Source organism: Pseudophryne corroboree, chromosome 1 (genome assembly GCF_028390025.1).
Source record: "Pseudophryne corroboree isolate aPseCor3 chromosome 1, aPseCor3.hap2, whole genome shotgun sequence".
In the NCBI taxonomy this organism is placed as follows: Eukaryota; Metazoa; Chordata; class Amphibia; order Anura; family Myobatrachidae; genus Pseudophryne; species Pseudophryne corroboree.
The window spans coordinates 478,895,108-478,919,899 of record NC_086444.1 but is presented as its reverse complement, the minus strand read 5'-3'; the positions used below and the strand labels follow the sequence as shown (position 1 = coordinate 478,919,899).

At 43.4% G+C, this 24,792-nt stretch overlaps 1 protein-coding gene and 1 long non-coding RNA gene across 2 annotated transcripts; one reads left to right on the top strand and one right to left on the bottom strand.

The window, feature by feature from the left end:
* The first annotated feature begins 4,004 nt into the window (after positions 1-4,004).
* LOC134908790 (uncharacterized) lies at positions 4,005-6,159 on the top strand. The gene is made up of 3 exons (XR_010175803.1): positions 4,005-4,134; positions 5,697-5,846; positions 5,956-6,159. It is a non-coding gene; the product is annotated as an uncharacterized LOC134908790 (long non-coding RNA).
* On the bottom strand, positions 4,338-6,082 carry LOC134908636 (uncharacterized). The gene is made up of 3 exons (XM_063914890.1): positions 5,982-6,082; positions 5,694-5,906; positions 4,338-5,072 (listed from the first exon to the last, which is right to left on the bottom strand). Exon 3 carries the CDS (start codon positions 5,059-5,061, stop codon positions 4,393-4,395), a length of 669 nt encoding a protein of 222 aa, XP_063770960.1. The 5' UTR covers positions 5,062-5,072; positions 5,694-5,906; positions 5,982-6,082; the 3' UTR covers positions 4,338-4,392.
* Positions 6,160-24,792: the final 18,633 nt, after the last annotated feature.

The window sequence follows — 24,792 nt, the reverse complement described above, 5'->3', positions numbered from 1 at the left end:
CTCGCCTGTTGTGCCGGTGCCTTCAAGAGTGTGGCGCCTTACCCGCGCGCGTAACATGCGTAACGGGCGGGTCGGCCGGCCCTGTGAGTACCTCATATATAATATGTGGTAATCAGTTTGCCAGCTGTCGCTATCCCGGCGGTCAGGATACCGACGCCAAAATCCCGACAGCCAACTATGCCGACAGCCGGAATACCGGCTCACAGGGGCTATTCCCACTCGTGGGTGTCCACGACACCCATAGGGTGGGAATAGAACCTGTGGCAGCGCTTCATTGTGCTCCCCCCTGCTAGCATTTTGACGTACATGCTGTATGTATTCCATATATATATATATATATATATATACACACACACACACAATATTTGCAGGGGGTCAGGTGGTTTCCATATATGTGCATTTTGCCCACACACATATATATATATATATATATATATATAATATATTTTATATGACGTATATATATGGAACCCCCCACCCTCCCCTACAAACCCTGCATTTGCCATTGGAGAGGGTGAGAGAGAGAAGGAGTGGGAGGGAGCGGGGGAGACTCTTACCGGTTACAAGCCAGCCACAGGTCTGTAATCAAGGGAAGGCAGGCACTTCTCTTCATTAGGCCACGCCCCCTACACACCCGTGAATCGCGGCACTTCTCTGGGGCCGTGAGCCGGCCCTGGTAAGAGGGGGGGACGGGGACGGGCAGCACCGTTGAAAACTGGGTCTGGGAGCAGGAGTGGCTGCACAGTGCACAGCCACATTCTGCTGCTGCTGCTCAGTTCCTGCCTGCACGGAGGTGATGTGCGGTCTTTAAGCTGACCACACATCGCTCCTCCTGTATATCGGCGGCGGCGCCTGTCATATTTGGGGGGGGGCGAGCTGCCCCCTTGCCCCCTCCATTCCGACGCCTCTGCATAAGCGTGACCGGCTCCTCCGGGCACATTTTCTAAACTGAGTCTGGTAGGAGGGGCATAGAAGGAGGAGCCAGCCCACACTATCAAATTCTTAAAGTGCCCATGGCTCCTAATGGACCCGTCTATACCCCATGGTACTAAATGGAACCCCAGTATTATCTAGGACGTAAGAGAAAGTGTCTTATTTTTGTATCCGTATATTGTTACCAGAAACGCCCTAACAAGGGGAAAATAAATGTTTCAGATGTAGTATAAAAGGCAGGTTTCAGACTGTTCAACAAAGAGCTGGCTTTGCCCATGATGTGAGAGTAGGGAGGGGATATAAAGATTACATTGTTGTCCGCAGAAATTGAGAACAGATGGGTGAACAATTACAATTTCAATCTGAAAGAATGGACATGTTCACACATGGAAATGCCACAGGGCTTCATTAAAAAGAAATATTCCTAGTCAGCCAATTAATCCCCTTTTACTTTACCAGTGAAGCTACATATATAATATTAAAAATGATTATTAATAGGCTAAAATAAGACTTAACTTTTGCGGGTAGAAATGTAAAATTTTGTGATTTTTACAAATATGTGTGCACTGTTTATCCCCAGAAGCTATGTACCTTTACTGAAAGGTATTTTCTTTGCTGTGTTTCAGTGTCTATGTTCCCTTAAGGTAAGTAAGAAGTGGCCTGGTCTGGTAATGGAAAATTGGTAGGGAAGGGGGGTTTATGACCAAGATAGTGCTATAGATGGGGGACACTCCACCTGAGCTTTCTTTTTCTTTTTTTTGTGCAGTATTATTGGCTACAGGGGGTAATTCCAAGTTGATCGCAGCAGGAAAATTTTTAGCAGTTTGGCAAAACCATGTGCACTGCAGGGGAGGCAGATATAACATGTGCAGAAAGAGTTAGATTTGGGTGGGTTATTTTATTTCTGTGCAGGGTGAATATTGGCTGCTTTATTTTTACACTGCAAATTAGATTGCAGATTGAACACACCCCACCCAAATCTAATAGGCCCTACACACTGGCCGATTTTTGGAAAGATATGAACGATCTCGTTCATAAATGAACGAGAACTCGTTCATATCTTTCAGTGTGGAGGCTCCAGCGATGAACGATGCGTGTCCCCGCGCTCGTTCATCGCTGGTCTCCCGTCGGCTGTGCATGCAGGCCAATATGGACGATCTCGTCCATATTTGCCTGCACTTCAATGCAGCCGCGTGACGGGGGGAGTGAAGAAACTTCACTCCCCCCGTCACTGCCCCCCCGCCGCCGGGTCGCTCGTCGGCCGTATCCGCCGTCGGGCAGCTCGGCGGCGGATCGGCTAGTGTATAGGGCCCCTTACTCTCTCTGCACATGTTAAATCTGCCTCCCCTGCATTGCACATGGTTTTGCCCAACTGCTAACAAAATTCCTGCTGCGATCAACTTGGAATTACCCCCCCAGTGCGGTCCTGCCTCCAGCTCCAGGCAGTGGGGTAAATTTACTAAGGTCCCGATTTTGACCGAGATGCCGTTTTTTCATCAAAGTGTCATCTCGGTAATTTACTAAACTCAAATCACGGCAGAGATGAGGGCATTCGTAATTTTTTGGAAGTAGTTGTAAAAAATTACGAATGAATACACCATCGGTCAAAATACGCCTGTTTAGATATGAATCTCGGTCATTTACTAACCATTCGTAATTGTAATGTCTGCCGTGAAAATGCATTTGCGGCCGTGAAAAAATAAAAATCGTAAAAAAAGTCCTAAAAAAAAACGCACCTGCTTTTGAAAAGCGTGTTTACATGTGTACTCAATTATCCATTACTCACACCTGAATGTTTGGCCCTATAAAAGTGTTCCAGGCACATTTTGAAATTCTCTCACTCTGAAATGGCGGCTGTGGTGTGTGCCAATGACTTTCTGTTTGCTGTGGGATACCTTAGACTGCTCCATGAGGCTTCCAGAAATCAGGGCCAGGTAAGTGAACATGGTCAGCAGGTTGTCCAGGTGCCGCGGAGGCTGCGCCAGCCACGTTTTTTTAGGGGTCGTTTAAACTTAAACGCATTGTCCGATGATAGGGTCATACAGATGTTCCGCCTAAATAGAACCAACATTTTCCGCCTGTATGACCTTGTCAAACTGGGACTAGACCCTGAGACAGCACGCTCTCGCTCTGTCTCAGGCTTGCACAAACTCCTGGCTGTGTTACACTTTATGGCTACTGGGAGCTTCCAGGCTGTGGCAGGCGACGTTATTGGTATCTCACAGCCAACCTTTTCAAAATATTTGAATCAGGTGAGTCAAAAAATACATAGCCGGTTATGTCTAAGTGTTGCTTCTGTAAGCTCTTACAACACAGTATTGTATAGAATACCTAACATGACACTCACCTTAGATTGTTTAATGTCCACTCAGGTTTTGGATGTCTTGGATCCACATATTAATGCCTCAATCTGCTTCCCTACCCAGGAGTCGGAGTGGCGTGCTGTCAGGGTAGCTTTCTATGAGCTTGCTCGCATGCCCAATGTGCTGGGGGCCATAGATTGCACACACGTTCAGCTGAGATCACCTAGGGGCCGTCAATATATATATACTAATAGACATATGGCCCAATCCACTAATGTCCAGGTGGTCTGTGATGCAAAATTCAAAATTATGAGTGTTGTTGCAGGTTACCCTGGTGGCTGCCATGACTCCTTCATCCTCAGTCAGTCATCGCTCTTCGATAAATTTGAGGACGGACAAATGCCTGATGGCTGGCTGCTGGGTATGTTTAAAATGTGTTGTGTGTATGTCTTTTAACAACAAACTATTTTTGACTAGGGTAATGAATAATCTTACACATGTACTAATGTTGACTATATCTGTTTTTCAGGTGATGGTGGTTACGGCTGCTACTCTTGGCTCCTTACTCCATTGTCCCAACCTGATTCTCCTGCTGAACACAGTTACAATCATGCACATAAGGCTACGCGGAATGTGATAGAAAGATGTTTTGGTGTGCTGTAATCACGGTTTCGGTGTCTGGATAAATCTGCAGGCCTTTTGTTGTATAGTCCCTCAAAGGTGACTAGAATTGTGTTCTGCTGCTGTTTTCTCCATAATCTGTGTTTAAGTCAACATCTGGCACATGATGAGGGAGAAAGCAGTCAGCAAGCAGAGGAGTTAGAAACATCTGGTGACAGTGTGAGTACATATGTAGGGAGGCAGGTACGGCAAGAAGTGATTCAGCGGTATTTTTCGGGTAAGTTTTTGTAGGATGTAATTATCCTTGACTAAACACTTTGCAATACAAACAATTGTGTGTTTTGTTACTTACTGTTTGTTGTTTATAGTGGTGTGTACATTGTAGTTAGTTTATGTTATCAATACATTGTCATTCATTACCCCATAAAACATACATACATACATAGCAGCTTCTACAATGTTTGAGACGGACACAGGAAGTTGTGTGTTTGTCAAAACAAATTTTTTATTGCGTTACACAAATGTTTTTGATGTATTATTTTTTGCGCTTGTGTGTGCTGGGTGCTGTGCTTTGTGCTGGCTCACTGGCACGTGCTCGGGAGGATCGCCGAACAGGGGAGGTTACTGGCGTTTGGCTAGGGGTCGTGGTTCCAGAGCTGGAGGTCACTTGTTGTGCTGCCATCAATGTTATGTTGTTGCTCAAATTATTTATGCTGGCATTCAGTTGTGTGTTGGTTGCAGTGTGGCTGGCTACAATCCGGGATAAAGATTCATTCACAACCTGGTTGTGCTGTATTAGTTGTATGAGTGTTTGGTGCTGGCGCTGTTGCTCATCAATGATGCGCGTTAAATGAGCCAGCATTTGGTTGTTGTCTGCCCGTATTTGCTCCATCGATGTTGCGATTCGGCCTACTTGGACAATCAGTCTGCCCGAGTTGCGACTAATGCGCGGTAGATGATGGGGCAGACTGGCAAGGTGTTGGGTATGTGCGGTCAGGCTGGCATTGCTTTGGGTCTGTTGGCTTGTCCAACTGGACCAAAAGTCATCTGGAATTTGTGGCTGGGGTGGAGCTTGTACCAGTTGTGGACTCATGGAGGCTTGGGGGATATCCTGCGGCTGTATTGGCTGGCTCAGGTCAACAGGTGTTAGTTGCAGTGTGAATGTTGCCTGTTGGTCTTGTCCCTGCTGGTCCACGTCGGGCATCAAGCTTGGCTCTGTATGAGGTGGACAACATGCACTGTTTACTTTACAAATAATATATTTGCTAGTTCTAAACATTTCTACATTCATAATACTCCATTATTTTTGTATTTTGAGTTGTGTTTTTAAACTTATAATTTATTTGGTTTACAAACACATATATACCATCACAGGCGTGCACATAGACTGACTTGCGGAATCCTCACCTAACTACCTCCCCTCCACAGCATTACAGTGTTCTGTCACCTCCCCTGTCCAGGATATAGACTGCTTACCTGGATATTCCCGAGGAGCGGAGCAAGTAAGCAGTCTACATACAGGACAGGGGAGGTGTGTGAACACTATAATGGTGTGGAGGGGGTGTTGTTGTTTTTTTTTAAGCCAGTAATGTGTTGTTATTTTTATGTGCACGTGTGTGGCCTAAATTTTTACAAATGTCTGTTCATTTTTAAATTTGATGTTGGTGATAGCAACCACTAAGATATTGAAAAATTCTGCATTTGCACCTTTAAAAATTTAAGACGTAACATCACATTGGTTGTTATGGCAAACATGTAATCTCAACTACAACTCACATCATAGTAACTGTACTGTGTAGATTATTTGCTATGTGTTTAGTTTATGTTTTGACTCACCAGATAACTGAGGTGATCTGGGCTCATCACTCTGTGGACTCGCCAATAGTGCCTGTGGTGGCTGGGGTGAGACTGCAGAAATGCGCCGCCTGGGTGGGGAAGATGGAGCCGCAGATTCAGAGACAAGACGCCGTGTCTTACTTGGCCTCCTGGGTAAGTGCCCCGAGCCCTGTGATGGGCGCCTTAGAGGAGGGCGGCTTACAGAAGCAGAACCTATGAAAATATATAAACATTAATATTTTGTACTTCTATGTGTTTGCAGAATATGTGACTACAGTGAATTCTTACCTGCAATCCCAGCATCATCCTGAGTTGTCTGTGGCCTGTCTGGCCGGCTGGTCTGTCGGACTGTTGAAAAAGTTGTAAAAACATTATGACCATACTTTGTAAAAAAATGCTAACTGCAAAGCCTTAGTGTACTGTAACCATCTTGTACGTATTGTAAATTAAACTAATTTCTGCTTAAGATCTTCGTGATTCCTTAATTTGTTATGTATAGAAAAATGTACATGGTGTTGCACACAAAAAAAATGTAACATTGATGAATTATGTGTCAGATATTGCATAGATTGATTACTTGCAACTTGAACCAAAATGTAAATTAAAAGTTTATTTTAAAATTGATTTAAAAAAAAACACATCAGAACAAGCTGCTATTAGATACAACAGCTATGTCCAAGCAATATCTCATATTAATTATTGCAACTACACATACCAGCATGCACTGCACCTGATTTTGCATTATAAATTTTAAAAAATACAGGCAAGGCAAGATGGGAAATGCAGTTTAAAAACACAAAAACAGCATAAGGGTGCATAGGCCTGCAATACATGACCAACAATGTATGCATACTTTTTAAAAATAATTTCTCCACCATTATCATTTTGCACACTTTAAACTATAATTTCGATTTATCAAACTCACCATCCTGCGTGGGTCGGTCCGAATCCCGGACATGAGTTGCAGACACCACTTCTGCTGGAATCAGTGCCCGCACAGGCTCCTCCCACTCCCGATAGGTTGCCCGGAAAGGGGGGCCACCCCCGGTTTTGCGTGCTGATTTAGCCTCTTTGGTCATCTTGGCCATGACACGGCGCTTTATGTCATAGAACCTCTTGCGACACGTGTCCTCAGTCCGCCTCACAACACCCTCACTATTTACGGCAACTATTACTTTCCCCCACAGGACAGACTTCCTGCGGGAGGACACCTTGGCAGCATCCTGCCCAAACAATTGCCGATGGTGCTTCATCAGCTCACGCACCAACGCCATGTTTTCAGCATAGCTGAACTTAATATTCCTGCCAGTCTTGGGAGTGGTGCGTGGCTGCGGAGCCACAGCACCATCACTCTCACTGGAGAATGCAGCAACAGGCACCCCCTCCTCCTCCTCCTCACTAACCTCCTCCCTCTCACTAACCCCCTCCACCTCACTCACCTCCTCCACCTCACTAACAGCCTCCACCTCACTAACCGCCTCCCTCTCACTAACCTCCTCCACCACACTGACCTCTGAGTCAGACATGAGGACAAACGACACAAAACACAGAAAAATCAATACAGAAAACACACTCCTCCACTACTACTACTACACACCACACAGCCAACACACACGCTCACTCACTCACAAACAATGACAAAAGACTATAAAAAAAAAACAAGGACAAAAAAGTTTACAAACTGTGAAAAAACAATACTACAAATATGACAAGACTACTTACACACACAGTACAGCACTCAACAATCACAAAACTCCGCACCAAATCCACCAAAAACTCCACCAAACTCACCAACTCCAAATACACCTTCCTCTCTCCTCTCCACTAGCTAAACCCACGAGGTGCGGTGTGTTTGGGGCGGTTTTATAGTAATGTGCACAGACACTCCTCCATCACGAATACAACCAATCACGGACGCGTGACAAAAACGAAACTTAGGACTAAAAACGCGGCCGCAACATCAAAATCACTGCCGTAACAGACATGTGACGCAGTCGTAAAATAAACTAAAAACTCGGCCGCAAAACAACCAAATCGGCCGCATTCTACACCAGAAAACCACGAATGACATCGACATCGGACAAAACAAAAAATACGAATACGACAGCTTAGTAAATCCGTCGTAACAAATTCAAAAAGTTGCAGTTTTACACTTTCGATGTCATTCGTGATTATTCTCCCACCAAATCGGGAGAATTACGAATGTTAGTAAATTTACCCCAGTGTCTGACTATTACACAGAGGATGCAGAGCTCATAGCTCCTCACCTATGATCTCTCCCTGACAGTCCGTCTATTTCCAGCGGAGCGCTGCAAATTTGGTGAGTTTTGACTATAAAAATGATTAAAATAATACAAAAATGATAACTATAAATTAGAAATATTTCTTTTGTATTATTCTAATCATTTTTATAGTCAAAACCTTGGAGTATGACATGGGAGAGGCTCTGTCTCCCCTTCCAGCCCTGACTGTATGTAACTGCTGGTAGCATGCACAACTTCAGGCGCATATAACATATTGCCAAAATGGCACTCACACCTGAATGTCACCAAAATTGTTGTGGGGAGCATCTGTTTCAGACAGCTGTACAGATCACAAATAGACAAGCATGACTATAAAATGTCACTTATGGGAGATATGAAGTGGAATGTAAATTGCTGAGATCACTGATTTCCGGAGTTTAGTTTTTGTTTTTGTTTTTTTTTGGTGGTGGGGGGGGGGGGGTTATGGCAAATTAAACATTTCTAAATACATGAAAAGCAAACTGCCAGCAAACCATCATTTTAAAACACTAGTCACTGCAACTCACCTTCCCGATTTCTGCACTGTTATGAATACAAGTCATAAGCTGCCATGCTGGTAAAAAAAAATAGATACAAAATTACAGATTTCTGGGCCAATGCTAAGTAAAATTATTATTTTTGTTAATAAACAACCTCCCAATTAACAAAATGTATATGTATGTCCATTTATATTTGAAAATAATATTATGTGCTGCCTTGATATATTTATGTCATAATAATACGTCCCCTTTATATATTATGGAAATTGTATGCATTTAATTAATATTATGTGCTCTTTTTTAAATTTTGTATAGGAAAATTTGGGCCTCCCAATATTTTGTGTGTGTAGGTAGTGGCTAGTATACTTACCTCTCATGATCTTCGTTCTTGATCTGACAATGTAAACAGAATAGCGGGGGGAAAAACATCAAGCAATCAAAGATATGATTTGTCGAAGTCAAAAAATACTACATACACATCACATACAAACTCCAAACAGATGGGTCTCTGTCCGTGTGTTTTGCGCATATACGGTAGCATACACATTCACACAGACAAGCCACAAAGATATATTCAACACATATTTCATACAACACATAGACAAAACATGTTTAGCATCATCATGTATTAAATTATATAAGAGAGTTATAACATCATATATATATATATATGTATTATTGGAATGGAACAAGATAAACATGTCATGCTTAGTGTCAAAATGATCAGGGGAATGAGTGTTAATTTGATAGCTGTAGTTAGATTGTAGCACATTGCAACGATTAGTTATGATTAAATGTAGGAATATGAAACCACAATTCTAAAGTGAACAAAAGAATCTTCCTGGAAGACAGCATGGCTAATCCCTATGGTGTCATCTTCAAGGCTGGACGTTGCTTGCATATGAACTGACCAATAACACATCATGAATGAGAGATCACCCTCCCCTGGACCAAGAACAGAAGACTCATTCCCAGACATGTACTTCAGTCAATACACAGTATATAGGTATTTCCCCTCACCCAAGAAGTGCTGTTTTTCTGTTGTTGTTTTGTTGCTGTTGGGGCAGATTCAAAGATGGAGCAGACTGTGCATTGAGCAAATAGGGTGAAGTATGCTGGCTGTAGCTGTAATTGATCCTCATGTAACTAAACTGCTTCTTGTGTAATTGTAACACTGTAACCATATATATACTGTACATGTCTTATATTGTATGCATACCCTTTTAATATCAAATATATACATCTCTGAGCGTTGGACCTCAGCCGACAATGTGTGCGAGTACTTGTTTTCTCTTAAGGGATGTAGCGTTTGCGACGTACAGCGCACTTTTATCGTATATGGTAATAAGATGTGCCATGCATCTGCAGCATATATTAACGCTGGCATTTTAAATATTTATTAGAAATAATCTGAACTTCTCAGATTATATGCTGATTTGCGTTGCCAGCATTCAGTGATTTTCGTGATGTATTGGGGAATGGGTTATATCTCACATAAGGATACGCAGGGCTTAATTCAGAGCTGCACGCAAACTGCATGCAATGTCGCTGCTCAGGTAGTTGTAAGCTTTTATGCAAGTGCGCATGCACGAAAATTTCTAAAGACTTGTTGAGCACATGTGTTACACAGAGTATGCGCACAAAGACACTGTTGCGATCGAGACAGACGGTATCAGAAATGTTGTGGAAAATGATTGGCGTTCCTAGGATATTACTAGAAGGTGGCTAGTAGTGCATGCAAAAATGGTCTGTTCAGTGGGTATGTTATGGAAGTGTCAAGATTGTATGAATACAAGCGGCTGTGTTCCAGATGCACAGCCACCATCATAAGAGGCCATGGTCAGATGGAGAAACTGCACCTCCCATACAAATGGTGCAAGTTTGGATGATGCAACCATAAGGATGCACCAATCAGTATTACAGCATGCATGGACACTAAGGGGTAAATATACCAAGATGGGAGTTCTATTTAAGATGGGATGTTGCCCATAGCAACCAATCAGATTCTACTTCTCATATATCTAGCACCTCTGATTGGTTGCTATGGGCAACATCCCATCTTAAACAGAACTCCCATCTTAGTAAATTTACCCCAAATAGTGTGCATGTCAGACCTTACACATGTGGCTGCACAGATAAAATAATTGAAGAAAAATGAAGTCTCCTTGAAAGATTTATTGCATTGTGAAATTCACAGGGCTCACGATAAAAGAATATCATGAACTGAACATTGACACATTGATTTCATCTTATATACTTTTCATTACAGCGTTACATGATCCAATCAAAATAACAGGCCAATCATATACATAGACCAATCACAATTCATTTATCAAAATATATTATTAATTTATATACTCCCCTTATGGGGAATTTCCAATGAATTAGCTCAACATCTTGTGATTATGACTGTTTAATATCAAAATACATTTTACCTTTCACCTACTTTTAATTATCTTTATTCTGCAAAATACAATTCCCTATTCTGCAAAACACTAGCTAACCACAGTCTCATGATACACTGCGCAGCTGGCCTTAACTTCATGTTTTGACTAAAAATCACAGTTTCTGCAAACATATAAAAATTAGAGATGAGCGGATTTGGGTCGTCGAGATCCGAACCACCCCGAACTTCACGTGGTTTACACAGGTCCAAGGCAGCCTCGGTTCTTCCCGCCTTACACGCAAAACCCGAACGGGGGAAAACGTCATCATCCCCCTCTCGGATTCTCGTGAGATTCGGATTCCATATAAAGAGCCGCGCGTCACCACCATTTTCACATGTGCATTGTCGAATATCTGTGCTGCATTGTGGGGACCAGTATATAGTAGTACAGTGCTGCATTGTGGTGACCACCAGTATATAGTAGTATAGTACAGTAGGCCATAGCGTTATCTTGCAGCTCCGTGTCAGACTCAGTTCTATTCTCCGGATCAGTGCTCAATATCTGTGCTGCATTGTGGGGACCAGTATATAGTAGTACAGTGCTGCATTGTGGTGACCACCAGTATATAGTAGTACAGTACAGTAGGCCATAGCGTTATCTTGCAGCTCCATGTCAGACTCAGTTCTATTCTCCGGACCAGTGCTCAATATCTTTGCTGCATTGTGGGGACCAGTATATAGTAGTACAGTGCTGCATTGTGGTGACCACCAGTATATAGTAGTACAGTACAGTAGGCCATAGCTTTATCTTGCAGCTCCGTGTCAGACTCAGTTCTATTCTCCTGATCAGTGCTCAATATCTGTGCTGCATTGTGGGGACCAGTGTATAGTAGTACAGTGCTGCATTGTGGTGACCACCAGTATATAGTAGTACAGTACAGTTGTCCATTGCTGTATCTTGCAGCTCCATGTCAGACTCAGTTCTATTCTCCGGACCAGTGCTCAATATCTTTGCTGCATTGTGGGGACCAGTATATAGTAGTACAGTGCTGCATTGTGGTGACCACCAGTATATAGTAGTACAGTACAGTAGGCCATAGCTTTATCTTGCAGCTCCATGTCAGACTCAGTTCTATTCTCCAGATCAGTGCTCAATATCTATGCTGCATTTTGGGGACCAGTGTATAGTAGTACAGTGCTGCATTGTGGTGACCACCAGTATATAGTAGTACAGTACAGTTGTCCATTGCTGTATCTTGCAGCTCCATGTCAGACTCAGTTCTATTCTCTGGATCAGTGCTCAATATCTGTGCTGCATTGTGGGGACCAGTGTATAGTAGTACAGTGCTGCATTGTGGTGACCACCAGTATATAGTAGTACAGTACAGTAGGCCATAGCTTTATCTTGCAGCTCCGTGTCAGACTCAGTTCTATTCTCCAGATCAGTGCTCAATATCTGTGCTGCATTGTGGGGACCAGTATATAGTAGTACAGTGCTGCATTGTGGTGACCACCAGTATATAGTAGTACAGTGCAGTAGGCCATAGCGTTATCTTGCAGCTCCGTGTCAGACTCAGTTCTATTCTCCGGATCAGTGCTCAATATCTGTGCTGCATTGTGGGGACCAGTATATAGTAGTACAGTGCTGCATTGTGGTGACCACCAATATATAGTAGTACAGTATGGTTGTCCATTGCTGTATCTTGCAGCTCCGTGTCAGACTCAGTTCTATTCTCCGGATCAGTGCTCAATGTTTTTGCTGCATTGTGGGGACCAGAATATAGTAGTACAGTACTGCATTGTGGTGACCACCAGTATATAGTAGTACAGTACAGTACAGTAAGCCATAGCGTTATCTTGCAGCTCCGTGTCAGACTCAGTTCTATTCTCCGGATCAGTGCTCAATATCTGTGCTGCATTGTGGGGACCAGTATATAGTAGTACAGTGCTGCATTGTGGTGACCACCAGTATATAGTAGTACAGTACAGTAGGCCATAGCGTTATCTTGCAGCAACGTGTCAGACTCAGTTCTATTCTCCAGATCAGTGCTCAATATCTGTGCTGCATTGTGGGTACTAGTATATAGTAGTAGAGTGCTGCATTGTGGTGACCACCAGTATATAGTAGTACAGTACAGTAGGCCATAGCGTTATCTTGCTGCTCCGTGTCAGACTCAGTTCTGTTCTCCGGGTCAGTGCTCAATATCTGTGCTGCATTGTGGGAACCAGTATATAGTAGTACAGTGCTGCATTGTGGTGACCACCAGTATATAGTAGTACAGTACAGTTGTCCATTGCTGTATCTTGCATCTCCGTGTCAGACTCAGTTCTATTCTCCTGATCAGTGCTCAATATCTTTGCTGCATTGTTGTGACCAGTATATAGTAGTACAGTGCTGTATTGTGGTGACCACCAGTATATAGTAGTACAGTACAGAAGTCCATTGCTGTATCTTGCAGCTGGCATATAATTCCACACATTAAAAAATGGAGAGCAAAAATGTGGAGGGTAAAATAGGGAAAGATCAAGATCCACTTCCACCTAGTGCTGAAGCTGCTGCCACTAGTCATGGCAGAGACGATGAAATGCCATCAACGTCGTCTGCCAAGGCCGATGCCCAATGTCATAGTAGAGAGCATGTAAAATCCAAAAAGCAAAAGTTCAGTAAAATGACCCAAAAATCTATATTAAAATCATCTGAGGAGAAGCGTAAACTTGCCAATATGCCATTACGACACGGAGTGGCAAGGAATGGCTAAGGCCCTCTCCTATGTTCCTCATGACTAGTGGGTCAGCTTCACATGAGGATGGAAGCACTCATCCTCCCGCTAGAAAAATGAAAAGAGTTAAGCTGGCAAAAGCACAGCAAAGAACTGTGCGTTCTTCTAAATCACAAATCCCCAAGGATAGTCCAATTGTGTCAGTTGCAATGCCTGACCTGCCCAACACTGGACGGGAAGAGGTGGCTCCTTCCACCATTTGCACGCCCCCTGCAAGTGCTGGAAGGAGCACCCACAGTACAGGTCCTGATATTCAAATTGAAGATGTCACTGTTGAAGTACACCAGGATGAGAATATGGGTGTTGCTGGCGCTGAGGGGGAAATTGACCAGGAGGATTCTGATGGAGAGGTGGTTTGTTTAAGTTAGGCACCCGGGGAGACACCTGTTGTCCGTGGGATGAATAAGGCCATTGACATGCCTGGTCAAAATACCAAAAAAATCACCTCTTTGGTGTGGAATTATTTCAACAGAAATGCGGACAACTGGTGTCAAGCCGTGTGTTGCCTTTGTCAAGCTGTAATAAGTAGGGGTAAGGACGTTAACCACCTAGGAACATCCTCCCTTACACGTTACCTGGGGCGCATTCATCAGAAGTCATTGACAAGTTTAAAAACTTTGGGTGACAGCAGAAGCAGTCCACTGACAACTAAATCCCTTCTTCCTCTTGTACCCAAGCTCCCAGTGCAAACCACACCACCAACTCCCTTAGTGTCAATTTCCTCCTTAGACAGGAATGCCAATAGTCCTGCAGGCCATGTCACTGGCAAGTCTGACGAGTCCTCTCCTGACTGGGATTCCTCCAATGGATCCTTGAGTGTAATGCCTTCTGCTGCTGGCGCTGCTGTTGTTGCTGCTGGGAGTCGATCGCCATCCCAGAGGGGAAGTCAGAAGACCACTTGTACTACTTCCAGTAAGCAACTGACTGTCCAACAGTCCTTTGCGAGGAAGATGAAATATCACAGCAGGCATCCTGTTGCAAAGCGGATAACTCAGGCCTTGGCAGCTGTGTTGGTGTTAGACGTGGGTCCGGTATCCGGTGTTAGTTCACAGGGACTTAGAGAATTTCTTGAGGTAGTGTGTCCCCGGTACCAAATACCATTTAGGCTCCACTTCTCTAGGCAGGCAATACCGAGAATGTACACAGACGTCAGAAAAAGAGTCACCAGTGTCCTAAAAAATGCAGTTGTGCCCAATGTCCACTTAACCACGGACATGTGGACAAGTGGAGCAGGGCAGACTAAGGACTATATGACTGTGACAGCCCACTGGGGAGATGTATTGCCTCCCGCAGCAACAACAGCAGCGGCGGCACCAGTAGCAGCATCTCGCAAACGCCAACTCGTTCCTAGGCAGGCTATGCTTTGTATCACCGCTTTCCATAAGAGGCACACAGCTGACAACCTCTTACGGAAACTGAGGAACATCATCGCAGATTGGCTTACCCCAATTGGTCTCTCCTGGGGATTTGTGACATCGGACAACGCCACCAATATTGTGCGTGCATTACATGTGGGCAAATTCCAGCATGTCCCATGTTTTGCACATACAATGAATTTGGTGGTGTAGAATTTTTAAAAAAATGACAGGGGCGTGCAAGAGATGCTGTCGGTGGCCCGAAGAAATGTGGGCCACTTTTGGCATTCAGCCACCGCATGCCAAAGACTGGAGCAGCAGCAAACACTCCTGAACATTCCCCGCCATCAGCTGAAGCAAGAGGTGGCAACGAGGTGGAATTCAACCCTCTATATGCTTCAGAGGATGGAGGAGCAGCAAAAGGCCTTTCAAATCCCATCTGTCTATGATATAGGCAAAGGAAGGGGAATACACCTGACTCAAGCGCAGTGGAGAATGATTTCAACGTTGTGCAAGGTTCTGCAACCCTTTGAACTTGCCACACGTGAAGTCAGTTCAGTCACTGCCAGCCTGAGTCAGGTCATTCCCCTCATCAGGCTTTTGCAGAAGCAGCTGGAGAGATTGAAGGAGGAGCTAAAACGGAGCGATTCCACTAGGCATGTGGGACTTGTGCATGGAGCCCTTTATTTGATTAACCAGGATTCACGGGTGGTCAATCTATTGAAATCAGAGCACTACATTTTGGCCACCGTGCTTGATCCTAGGTTTAAAGCCTACGTTGTATCTCTCTTTCCGGCAGACACAAGTCAGCAGATGTTCAAAGACCTGCTGGTGAGACAATTGTCAAGTCAAGTGGAACGTGACCCACCAACAGCTCCTCCTTCATTTTTTACCGCCACTGGAGCTGCCAGGAAAAGGATCAAATTTCTAAAACCACACGCTGGCGGTGATGCAGGGCAGTCAGGAGCGAAAACTGACATCTTGTCTGGACTGAAGGACCTGCCAACGATTACTGACATGTCGTCTACTGTCACTGTATATGATTCTGTCACCATTGAAAGAATGGTGGAGGATTATATGAGTGACAGCATCCAAGTAGGCACGTCAGTACGTATACTCTGTGAGGAGGGGGATGTACACAGTGAAAGGGGTGAGGAATCGGAGGATGATGATGAGGTTGACATCTTGCCTCTGTAGAGCCAGTTTGTGCAAGGAGAGATTGATTGCTTCTTTTTTGGTGGGGGCCCAAACCAACCAGTCATTTCAGCCACAGTCGTGTGGCAAACCCTGTCACTGAAATGATGGGTTTGTTAAAGTGTGCATGTCCTGTTTATATAACATAAGGTTGGGTGGGAGGGCCCAAGGACAATTCCATCTTGCACCTCTTTTTTTTATTATTATTATTATTATTATTATTATTATTTGCATCATGTGCTGTTTGGGAACTATTTTTTTAAATGTCATCCTGTCTGACACTGCAGTGCCACTCCTAGATGGGCCAGGTGTTTGTGCCGCCCACTTAGCTTAGTCATCCAGCGACCTCGGTGCAAATTATAGGACTAAAAATAATATTGTGAGGTGTTCAGAATAGACTGGAAATGAGTGGAAATTATGGTTATTGAGGTTAATAATACTATGGGATCAAAATTACCCCCAAATTCTATGATTGAAGCTGTTTTTGAGGGGTTTTTGGGAAAAAACACCCGAATCCGACAAAAAATTTTAAGGGAGGTTTTGCCAAAACGCATCCGAATCCAAAACACGGCCACGAAACCGAATCCAAAACCAAAACCCGAAAAATTTCCGGTGCACATCACTAATGAAAATCACATTTAAAACAACAGTTTCATTTAAGCAATAGACAAACTGACATCCAGCTTCCATTTTGTATTCACTTATCTATATCATAGACGACCACCAATAGACGATGCAGCTGCATGTGCTTCTGCATGTGACTCGCAATCAGACCCACAGTGGCAGCAGCATGTCAGTCTTGTTATGGTTGATTCTATTTCGGAGTGGTAGAAGGGACCTTCTGACGTATCTAGGGGAGGAGACACGTCACCAGGGGGAGGAGCTACGGGCGAACAGGGTACCCGAAAAGTACCCTCGCGGGCTCGCTTCGCTCGCCACGCTTCGGGCTCGGTGGCTTGCTCCGCTCCACTTCGCTCGCCACCTGATTACTAAAGGTAATAGTTGGTGGCGTGGATAGTAGAGGAACTATCCCGCTGGCGTAGCTCATCCCCCTTGTGTCGTAACTCCTCCCCCAGACGGAAAAAGGTCCCTTAGCCCACTTGATTCTAGCATCTACCGTCTTGTTATCTCCCTGAACACACACAAGGTAAAAGCAAGCATTACTTAAAGTACAGCAGATTCAACAAACACTGTGGTAGGACAAGAAATTACAGCATACATTCAATGCAAATAAACTGTTAACTTGCAGAGATTCGCTATCCTTTGTTTTTGTTTTGTTTTGTGAGGCACTCAAACATGTAATAACACTGACTAAAGGCCCATACACACTGGGCGATTTTGAGCTGAAAGCAGGTCACTTTTGGTGTGTTGAGCTGCTTTCAGCTCAAAGCCGCCCAGTGTGTATGGGCAAAGGTTGAGCAGTGAGCGCTGATGCGCGCTCCCGCTTTATCGCTGGCAGCCGCCGTTCATTTACTGGTATTACCAGTAGATGAACGGCGGGGTGAGCGACTTTCCATAGCGTCCTGCTACGGAAAGCCGCTCACCCCCGCTGACAACGCTGGGCAGGGCAAAAAAGCGCTCAGTGTGTATGCACAGCGATGTCAGCGATCATCGCTGTGCATACACGCTGGGCAAAAACGGTCAGTGTGTATGCACCTAAAAATACACATGGATATATAGAACAGATGACAATCAACAGTACAGATATTTGCAAAAATCCAAAACGTAGTGCATATTGTCAGAAAGGTATTTTAAAAATTTTTTAAACATGTCAAGTCAAATCAAATCAGGCATGGTCAACCAGAGGATTAACTACTAGGGAGACAGGAAGTAAGAGCAATTGGAACATCACCCAATAATTGCCTAGGCTCGTAGTATTAAAGCATTTGCATAATTGCTGCTTAATATTAACAGCTAACGAATCAATGGGGGGTAATTCAGATTTGATCGCTGCTGTGTGTTTTCGCACAGCGGGCGATCAGATCTGTACTGCGTATGCACTGCAATGCGCAGGAGCGAAGGACGGCTGCAATGGGGATTGTCGGTCAGCAACGGGTTTGTGTGAAGGATCCATTCGCACGGGCGATCGCAAGGAGATTGACAGGAAGAGGGCATTTGTGGGTGGCAACTGACCGTGTCTGTAAAAATGCAGGTGTGTCCAAGCGTTTGAAGGAGAGGGTGTCTGAGGTCATATCCGGTCCTGGACAGGCTGAAGTGATCGCAGCGGCTGAGTAAGTCCTGGGCTACGCAGAGACTGCACAAAATTAGTTTGTGCAGTTCTGCTACACATGCGATTGCACACTTGCACAGCAAAAATACACTCCCCCTGTAGGTGGTGACTATCTGATTGCAGGGCTGCAAAAATCACTGCCTAGTGATCAGATCTGAATGACCCCCAATGTACCCTTCCCAAATCTCAAAGTACTTTCCAGTGCTGACATGCTTATGCAAGGTACAGTAGTTTCCAGCAGGTCCATGCAAAATACATGAAATCGCTTAGAATGAAGATTCAGTATCCTTCTATTGATAATTATTATCATATTTTTATAAATGTAATTAAAGAGATTAAAGAGTATAAAGGGAATATAGTGCAATACTGAGCAACAAGTAATACGCTTATACCAAATAGCAAAAATATAGACATCACTGCTCACAGAAAGGTATATTACCTTAAAAAATGTGTGGAATCAAAGCAATCACCAATAATGTATGCCAAAAGATGTTTCGTTATAAAGGGTTAACTGGGAGGAGAACAGCGAAGAAGACAGGAGAAGGTGTGGGGGGGGGGACGCGGGGGGGGACTACCTCTCAGGCAATTCACACCATTGCATTATGAAGGGTCACAGAGGCAAGGAATCAATGACTTATACTAGTGGATATGAGATATTATAGTGGGGATGCCATGAGTCCAAAGCAGTGGAGTATTTATAATGGATGCAGTGCATGGGCAGCAGCAATGCTGCACAAATGACCAGAAATGGCAATGGTGGGTACTTTGCAAGCAATGTGCACATGTGCTTTAGAAAAATCACTCGGAAAATGTCCACTGCACCATTTTCCTGGAGACCTGTCACTTGCCCTGCTGGCTACAGAGGAGAGGGCACAGATGGAGATTACACACTGGCACCATCCTCTCTTAATACGCCCCTGCTCCAAAGTTTTGTGGAACAACAATGAGGTGTTCCAAAGTATGTCCCTAATAAAATGTTCCAAAGTATGTCCCTAATATGCTCCATTTTATAAACAAATCATATTTTATATCTAAAAGAATTAATGAAAGAAGGGCACTGAAATTTCAATACTAGAGCAATGAGACAGGTGGCAGCACTGGATGTAACATAAAAGTTTATTGATGTGCTTAGAAGTATCTGGAAGAGGAAGTTGTAATTACATATTCTTAAAATGGAAGGGGATTCAGGAACCCATCAGGGAACCATGAACCTCATACCAGAAGCTCCGCAATGCTGGACAATTCCATCAAATATGGAGAGAGGTGCTTGCAATTTGACAATTTCTCCAGAAAATGGGAGAAGCGCAGGGATACATTTTGTGAAGATTAGTTGGGACCAGATACCACTGAAAGTGAAACCTAGAGTGTGAATACATATGGAGGACTTAAAAACCCCTAACCATATCAGACCAACGATCTGTGTTCAGCTCCTCACCTATATCAGACTCCCAATTCCGCTCGTGAGCAGGTTTTGTGAAATCAGTTTTAATGAGAGAAAAGTGATAAAGGGAAGATGAGTCCTCTTGATGTGAAGCCATTGAAGCAGAATTGCTCAAAAAGATTTTGAAGTTTTAGGGAGACCCAGGTCCTTGTGATTTGAGGAAATGTTTCTAAAGAAATTAGTCTGAGAAGTCAGGAGGACAAAGCTTGAGAGTGAAGTCTGAATTATAACCATGGTTGATTAAGGGTGTGGTTCATCAAATCGACAGTGTCTAGGTCGACAATGTTTAGGTCGACCACTATAGGTCGACAGTCACTAGGTCGACATGGATGGAAGGTCGACAGGGTTTCTAGGTCGACATGTGCTAGGTCGACATGTCTAAAGGTCGACATGAGGATTTTTTTATTTTTTTTTTTCGTTTTCTTCGTAGAGTGACCGGGATCCCAAATTAGTGCACTGCGTCCCCTCACATGCTTCGGGCATGGTGCCTTCGCTCCGCTACCGCTTCGCTCGGCACACTTTACCGTTCCAATCGTAGTCCACGTGGATCGTTAAGTATGAAAAAATTCAAAAAAAGAAAAAAATGTGAAAAACTCATGTCGACCTTTAGACCTGTTGACCTAGCACATGTCGACCTAGAAACCCTGTCGACCTTCCATCCATGTCGACCTAGTGACTGTCGACCTATAGTGGTCGACCTAAACATTGTCGACCTAGACACTGTCGATCTTCAGACCGGATCCCGTTGATTAAAGGAGAGGGAAAAGGAGCCAATTCCTTTTACAGCGGTACCAAATTAATGTTTGGATGTGTTTGTACCTGTGGATCATGAGATGATGAAGACCAAGGCCAAAATAAGATATTCTTACATCTAACAATTACATATTGATTTTAGCAAATGTATTTTTTATTGGTATGTTAAATTGTATGTAATGATTGTTTCAGTATATAGCTAATTGTTTCTTTGTATCATATTTAAAAAAGTTATATTGCTTCTGAATATATTTTTGGCAACCATTAAAGTATCAATAGCTTCAATAATTAAAAATATATTTCTATTCAACATTAAACACATACAGGTTGAGTATCCCATATCCAAATATCCGAAATACGGAATATTCCGAAATACGGACTTTTTTGAGCGAGAGTGAGATAGTGAAACTTTTGTTTTCTGATTGCTCAATGTACACAAACTTTGTTTAATACACAAAGTTATTAAAAATATTGTATTAAATGACCTTCAGACTGTGAATATAAGGTGTATATGAAACATAAATGAATTGTGTGAATGTAGATACACTTTGTTTAATGCACAAAGTTATAAAAAATATTGGCTAAAATGACCTTCAGGCTGTGTATATAAGGTGTATATGTAACATGAATGCCTTCTGTGCTTAGATTTAGGTCGCATTGCCATGATATCTCATTATGGTATGCAATTATTCCAAAATACGGAAAAATCCCATATCCAAAATACCTCTGGTCCCAAGCATTTTGGATAAGGGATACTCAACCTGTATTATTAAAAAATGATACAAGTTTTATTATTTTCTGGAATGCCCTTGACTCCCACAATAAGATTTTCAATTAGTCTCCTAAACTTTAAGCATTCCCTGAAACTTTACATCCTCAGGAAAGCATCTCAAATTCCAGAGGAACCAATACAATCTTCACAAGACATTCTATGCAATTACATCCCCCCTACACAGTCCATACATAATTTTACATATTCTGTCTTTCTTCACACACACCACTGACCCTAAGGGCAGTATTCAATGCTTGTCGAAAACTGCCATCGTGTCGGAAAGACATCAGTTTCCGACTTTTTTAGGTCGGAATGTGTTCCGACCTATTCAATCCTCCCTCCCTTTTTCTGACAAGTCTGGAATTCCGACTTGTTGGAAAACACGCGGATTGGCGGAATAGCCGCGGATCCACGTGCTTTTGTTGGAAACGCAGCCAAATCTGACAGGTTTTTGCCCCTTTTTCGAGAATGTCAATCCAACTTTTAAAAAAGTCGGATTGGTATTGTCGTGAATGGCCAAATCCTGTTGGCCGTTCATTGAATACTGCATTGTCGGATCCTTTCCATCGGAAAGGATCTGACAAGCATTGAATACATCCCTATGTCAACATTGCTGTGACTGGATCATGCATCCCACCAAGAACTTCTGCAAATTGGCGTGACCAATATGCAATATGTAGCATTTGACTGTTATTACCCAGTCCTGTTTTAGAACTGGTTTATTCCCAATTGTAAAGCACAATAGAATAACATGATGCTATATTAGTAACTTTAAATTAATTCATTCATCATTTATTAAGATTTATTACATTTATCATTCCATTTATACTAGAGATGAGCGGGTTCAGATTTAATGCCAGAATTAACACCAGTACGGTTTTATCCGGATTTTTCTTATTAGCTACCAAAACACATGACATCCGTGAGCCAATAAGATGACGTTTTGAGATCCGAGTAATTCCGAGTAAAACCGAACCCGCTCATCTCTAATTTATACTTGGAGCTGAAAAGAATTCACTTTATTTATTGCTCAACACATAGAGAACATAATTATATATGGGGGTTTTCATGAAAAGGTTTTTCAAATGACTCTCATCATGAGTTGGCAGACCACAGAGGCCAGCAGCAATAATACTAGTAACTTTTAGGAGATGGAAATTCCATTTTTTTACTTGGCATTGCATATGGGAAAATGTACTCTAGGGTTTTATACTAAAAGGTTGAAAGAATATTATTGTTACCTAGATACTATAAAACCTGAGCAAATGTAAATATGGCCACTACCTGGGGATATATATGCGAGGCCTAATATACTTTATCAAATTAATACACTAGTTTTTTATTTGTCATATATAGAAAACACATTATACTTTAACAGCTGGCATTGTAAAGTGCTCAAGTTATTGTACCATTATACTAAGTATTCATTTGTTTTAGTGGAGTGTGCACTAACAGAAAATAGTTCTTAACAGAGAATTATGACTTGTGGTGTCAGACAAAATATACAAAGCTGTAACTAGTTGTGTGCCGAGTGTGCTCAGCCCACAGCACGTAGGTACTGCGGGCACAGAACCGGCACCCCACGTATCCACCACTGTGACCCGACACCCATCGCCAGCTGCAGCGTTGCTGCTGTCCAGTGTATCGTATGTAGCACCGCTCCATACATTAATTACAGTGCTACAGCTGGCTCTCTTCTGTCAGCATTTAGCAGAATCCGGAGCTTGAGCTCCACCTTCCAGGTCACTGCATGGCACACTGAAAGTGTAGGGAGAGATTTCACGATGTCTCTCCCACAGTACTGAAGTAGAAGCTGCGGAAGCATCTGGTGAATCACCCAGCGGGGACTGGGGGAGAGGGACAGCTCCGCAGAGCTTGATTTAGCCCTTTTGCCTTTGCCACTAGTCTATCGGAGGCTTCTCAAATAGCAACGCTGAGCCTACTTACATTTCATGAATATGGGTAGTGTGCGTACACTGCTGAGAGCAGACTGCAGAGTGGGCCCAGTGTCTGTGTGAGGGTGCTCTACCTGGTACAATGTGTAAAAGGGGGCTCTACGTGGCGCAATGTGTAAAAGATAGCTCTACCTGGTGAAATGTGTAAAAGCAGCTCTACCTCTACCTGGCGTAATATGTAAAAGTGGCTCTACCGGGAGCAATATGTAAAAGGCTCTCTACCTGGCAATGCAAAAGGGGACTCTACCTGGCATGTAAAAGGTTCTCTACCTGGCATTGCAAAAGGGGACTCTACCTGGCATAAAGTATAAAAGGGAGGGCTCTACCTGGCACAATGTGTAAAAGGGGGCTCTACCTTTTGCAATGGGTAAAATGGGGCTCTACCTGGCACAATGTGTAAAATGGAGCTCTACCTGGTGCAATATATAAAAGGGGCTCTACCTGGCATTGTATAAGGGGACCCTACCTGGTGTAATATGTAAAATGGGGCTCTATCTGGTGCAAAGTGTAAAATAGGCTCTACCTGTCATTGTAAAAGGAGACCCTACCTGGCATAAAGTGTAAACAGGGGCTCTACCTAGTGCAATGTGTAAAAGGCACTCTACCTGGCATTGTAAAAGAGGACTCTACCTGGCACAATGTGTAAAAGGGGACTCTACCTTGCACAATGTGTAAAAGGGGGCTCTACCTGGCGCAATGTGTAAAATGGAGGTCTATCTGGCATAATATCTTAAAGGGGGCTCTACCTGGTGCAATGTGTAAAAGAGGCTCTACCTGTAATTCTAAAAGGAGACCCTACCTGGAATAAAGTGTAAACATGGGCTCTACCTTGCGCAATGCATAAAAGTAGGCTCTACCTTGCGCAATGTGTAAAAAGGGGCTTTACCTGGTGCAATGTGTAAAAGGGGCTCTACCTGGCATTGTAAGAGGGGACTCTACCTGGTGTAATTTGTAAAAGGGGACACTACCTGGCATAATATATAAAAGGGTGCTCTACCTGGCATAATGTGTAAAAGAGGATTCTACCTGGTGCAATGTGTAACATGGGCTCTACCTGGTGCAATGTGTAAAAGTGTCTCTACCTGTTGTAATGTGTAAAAGGGGACTCTACCTGGCATAATGTGTAAAAAAAAAGGGGGGCTCTACCTGGTGTAATGTGTAAAAGGGGACTCTACCTGGTGCAATGTGTAAAAGGGGCTCTACATGGCATTGTAAGGGAGACTCTACCTGGCATAATGTGTAAAAAGGGGACTCTACCTTGCATAATGTGTAAAAGGGGGCTCCTGGCATAATGTGTAAAAGGGGACTTTACTTGGTGTTATGTGTAAAAGGGGGCTCTACCTGGCATAATGTGTAAAAGCGGACTCTACCTAGTGCAATGTGTAATAGGGGCTCCAGGTGTTGCAGTATGTAAAAGGGGTTCTACCTGGTGCAATGTGTAACAGGGATTC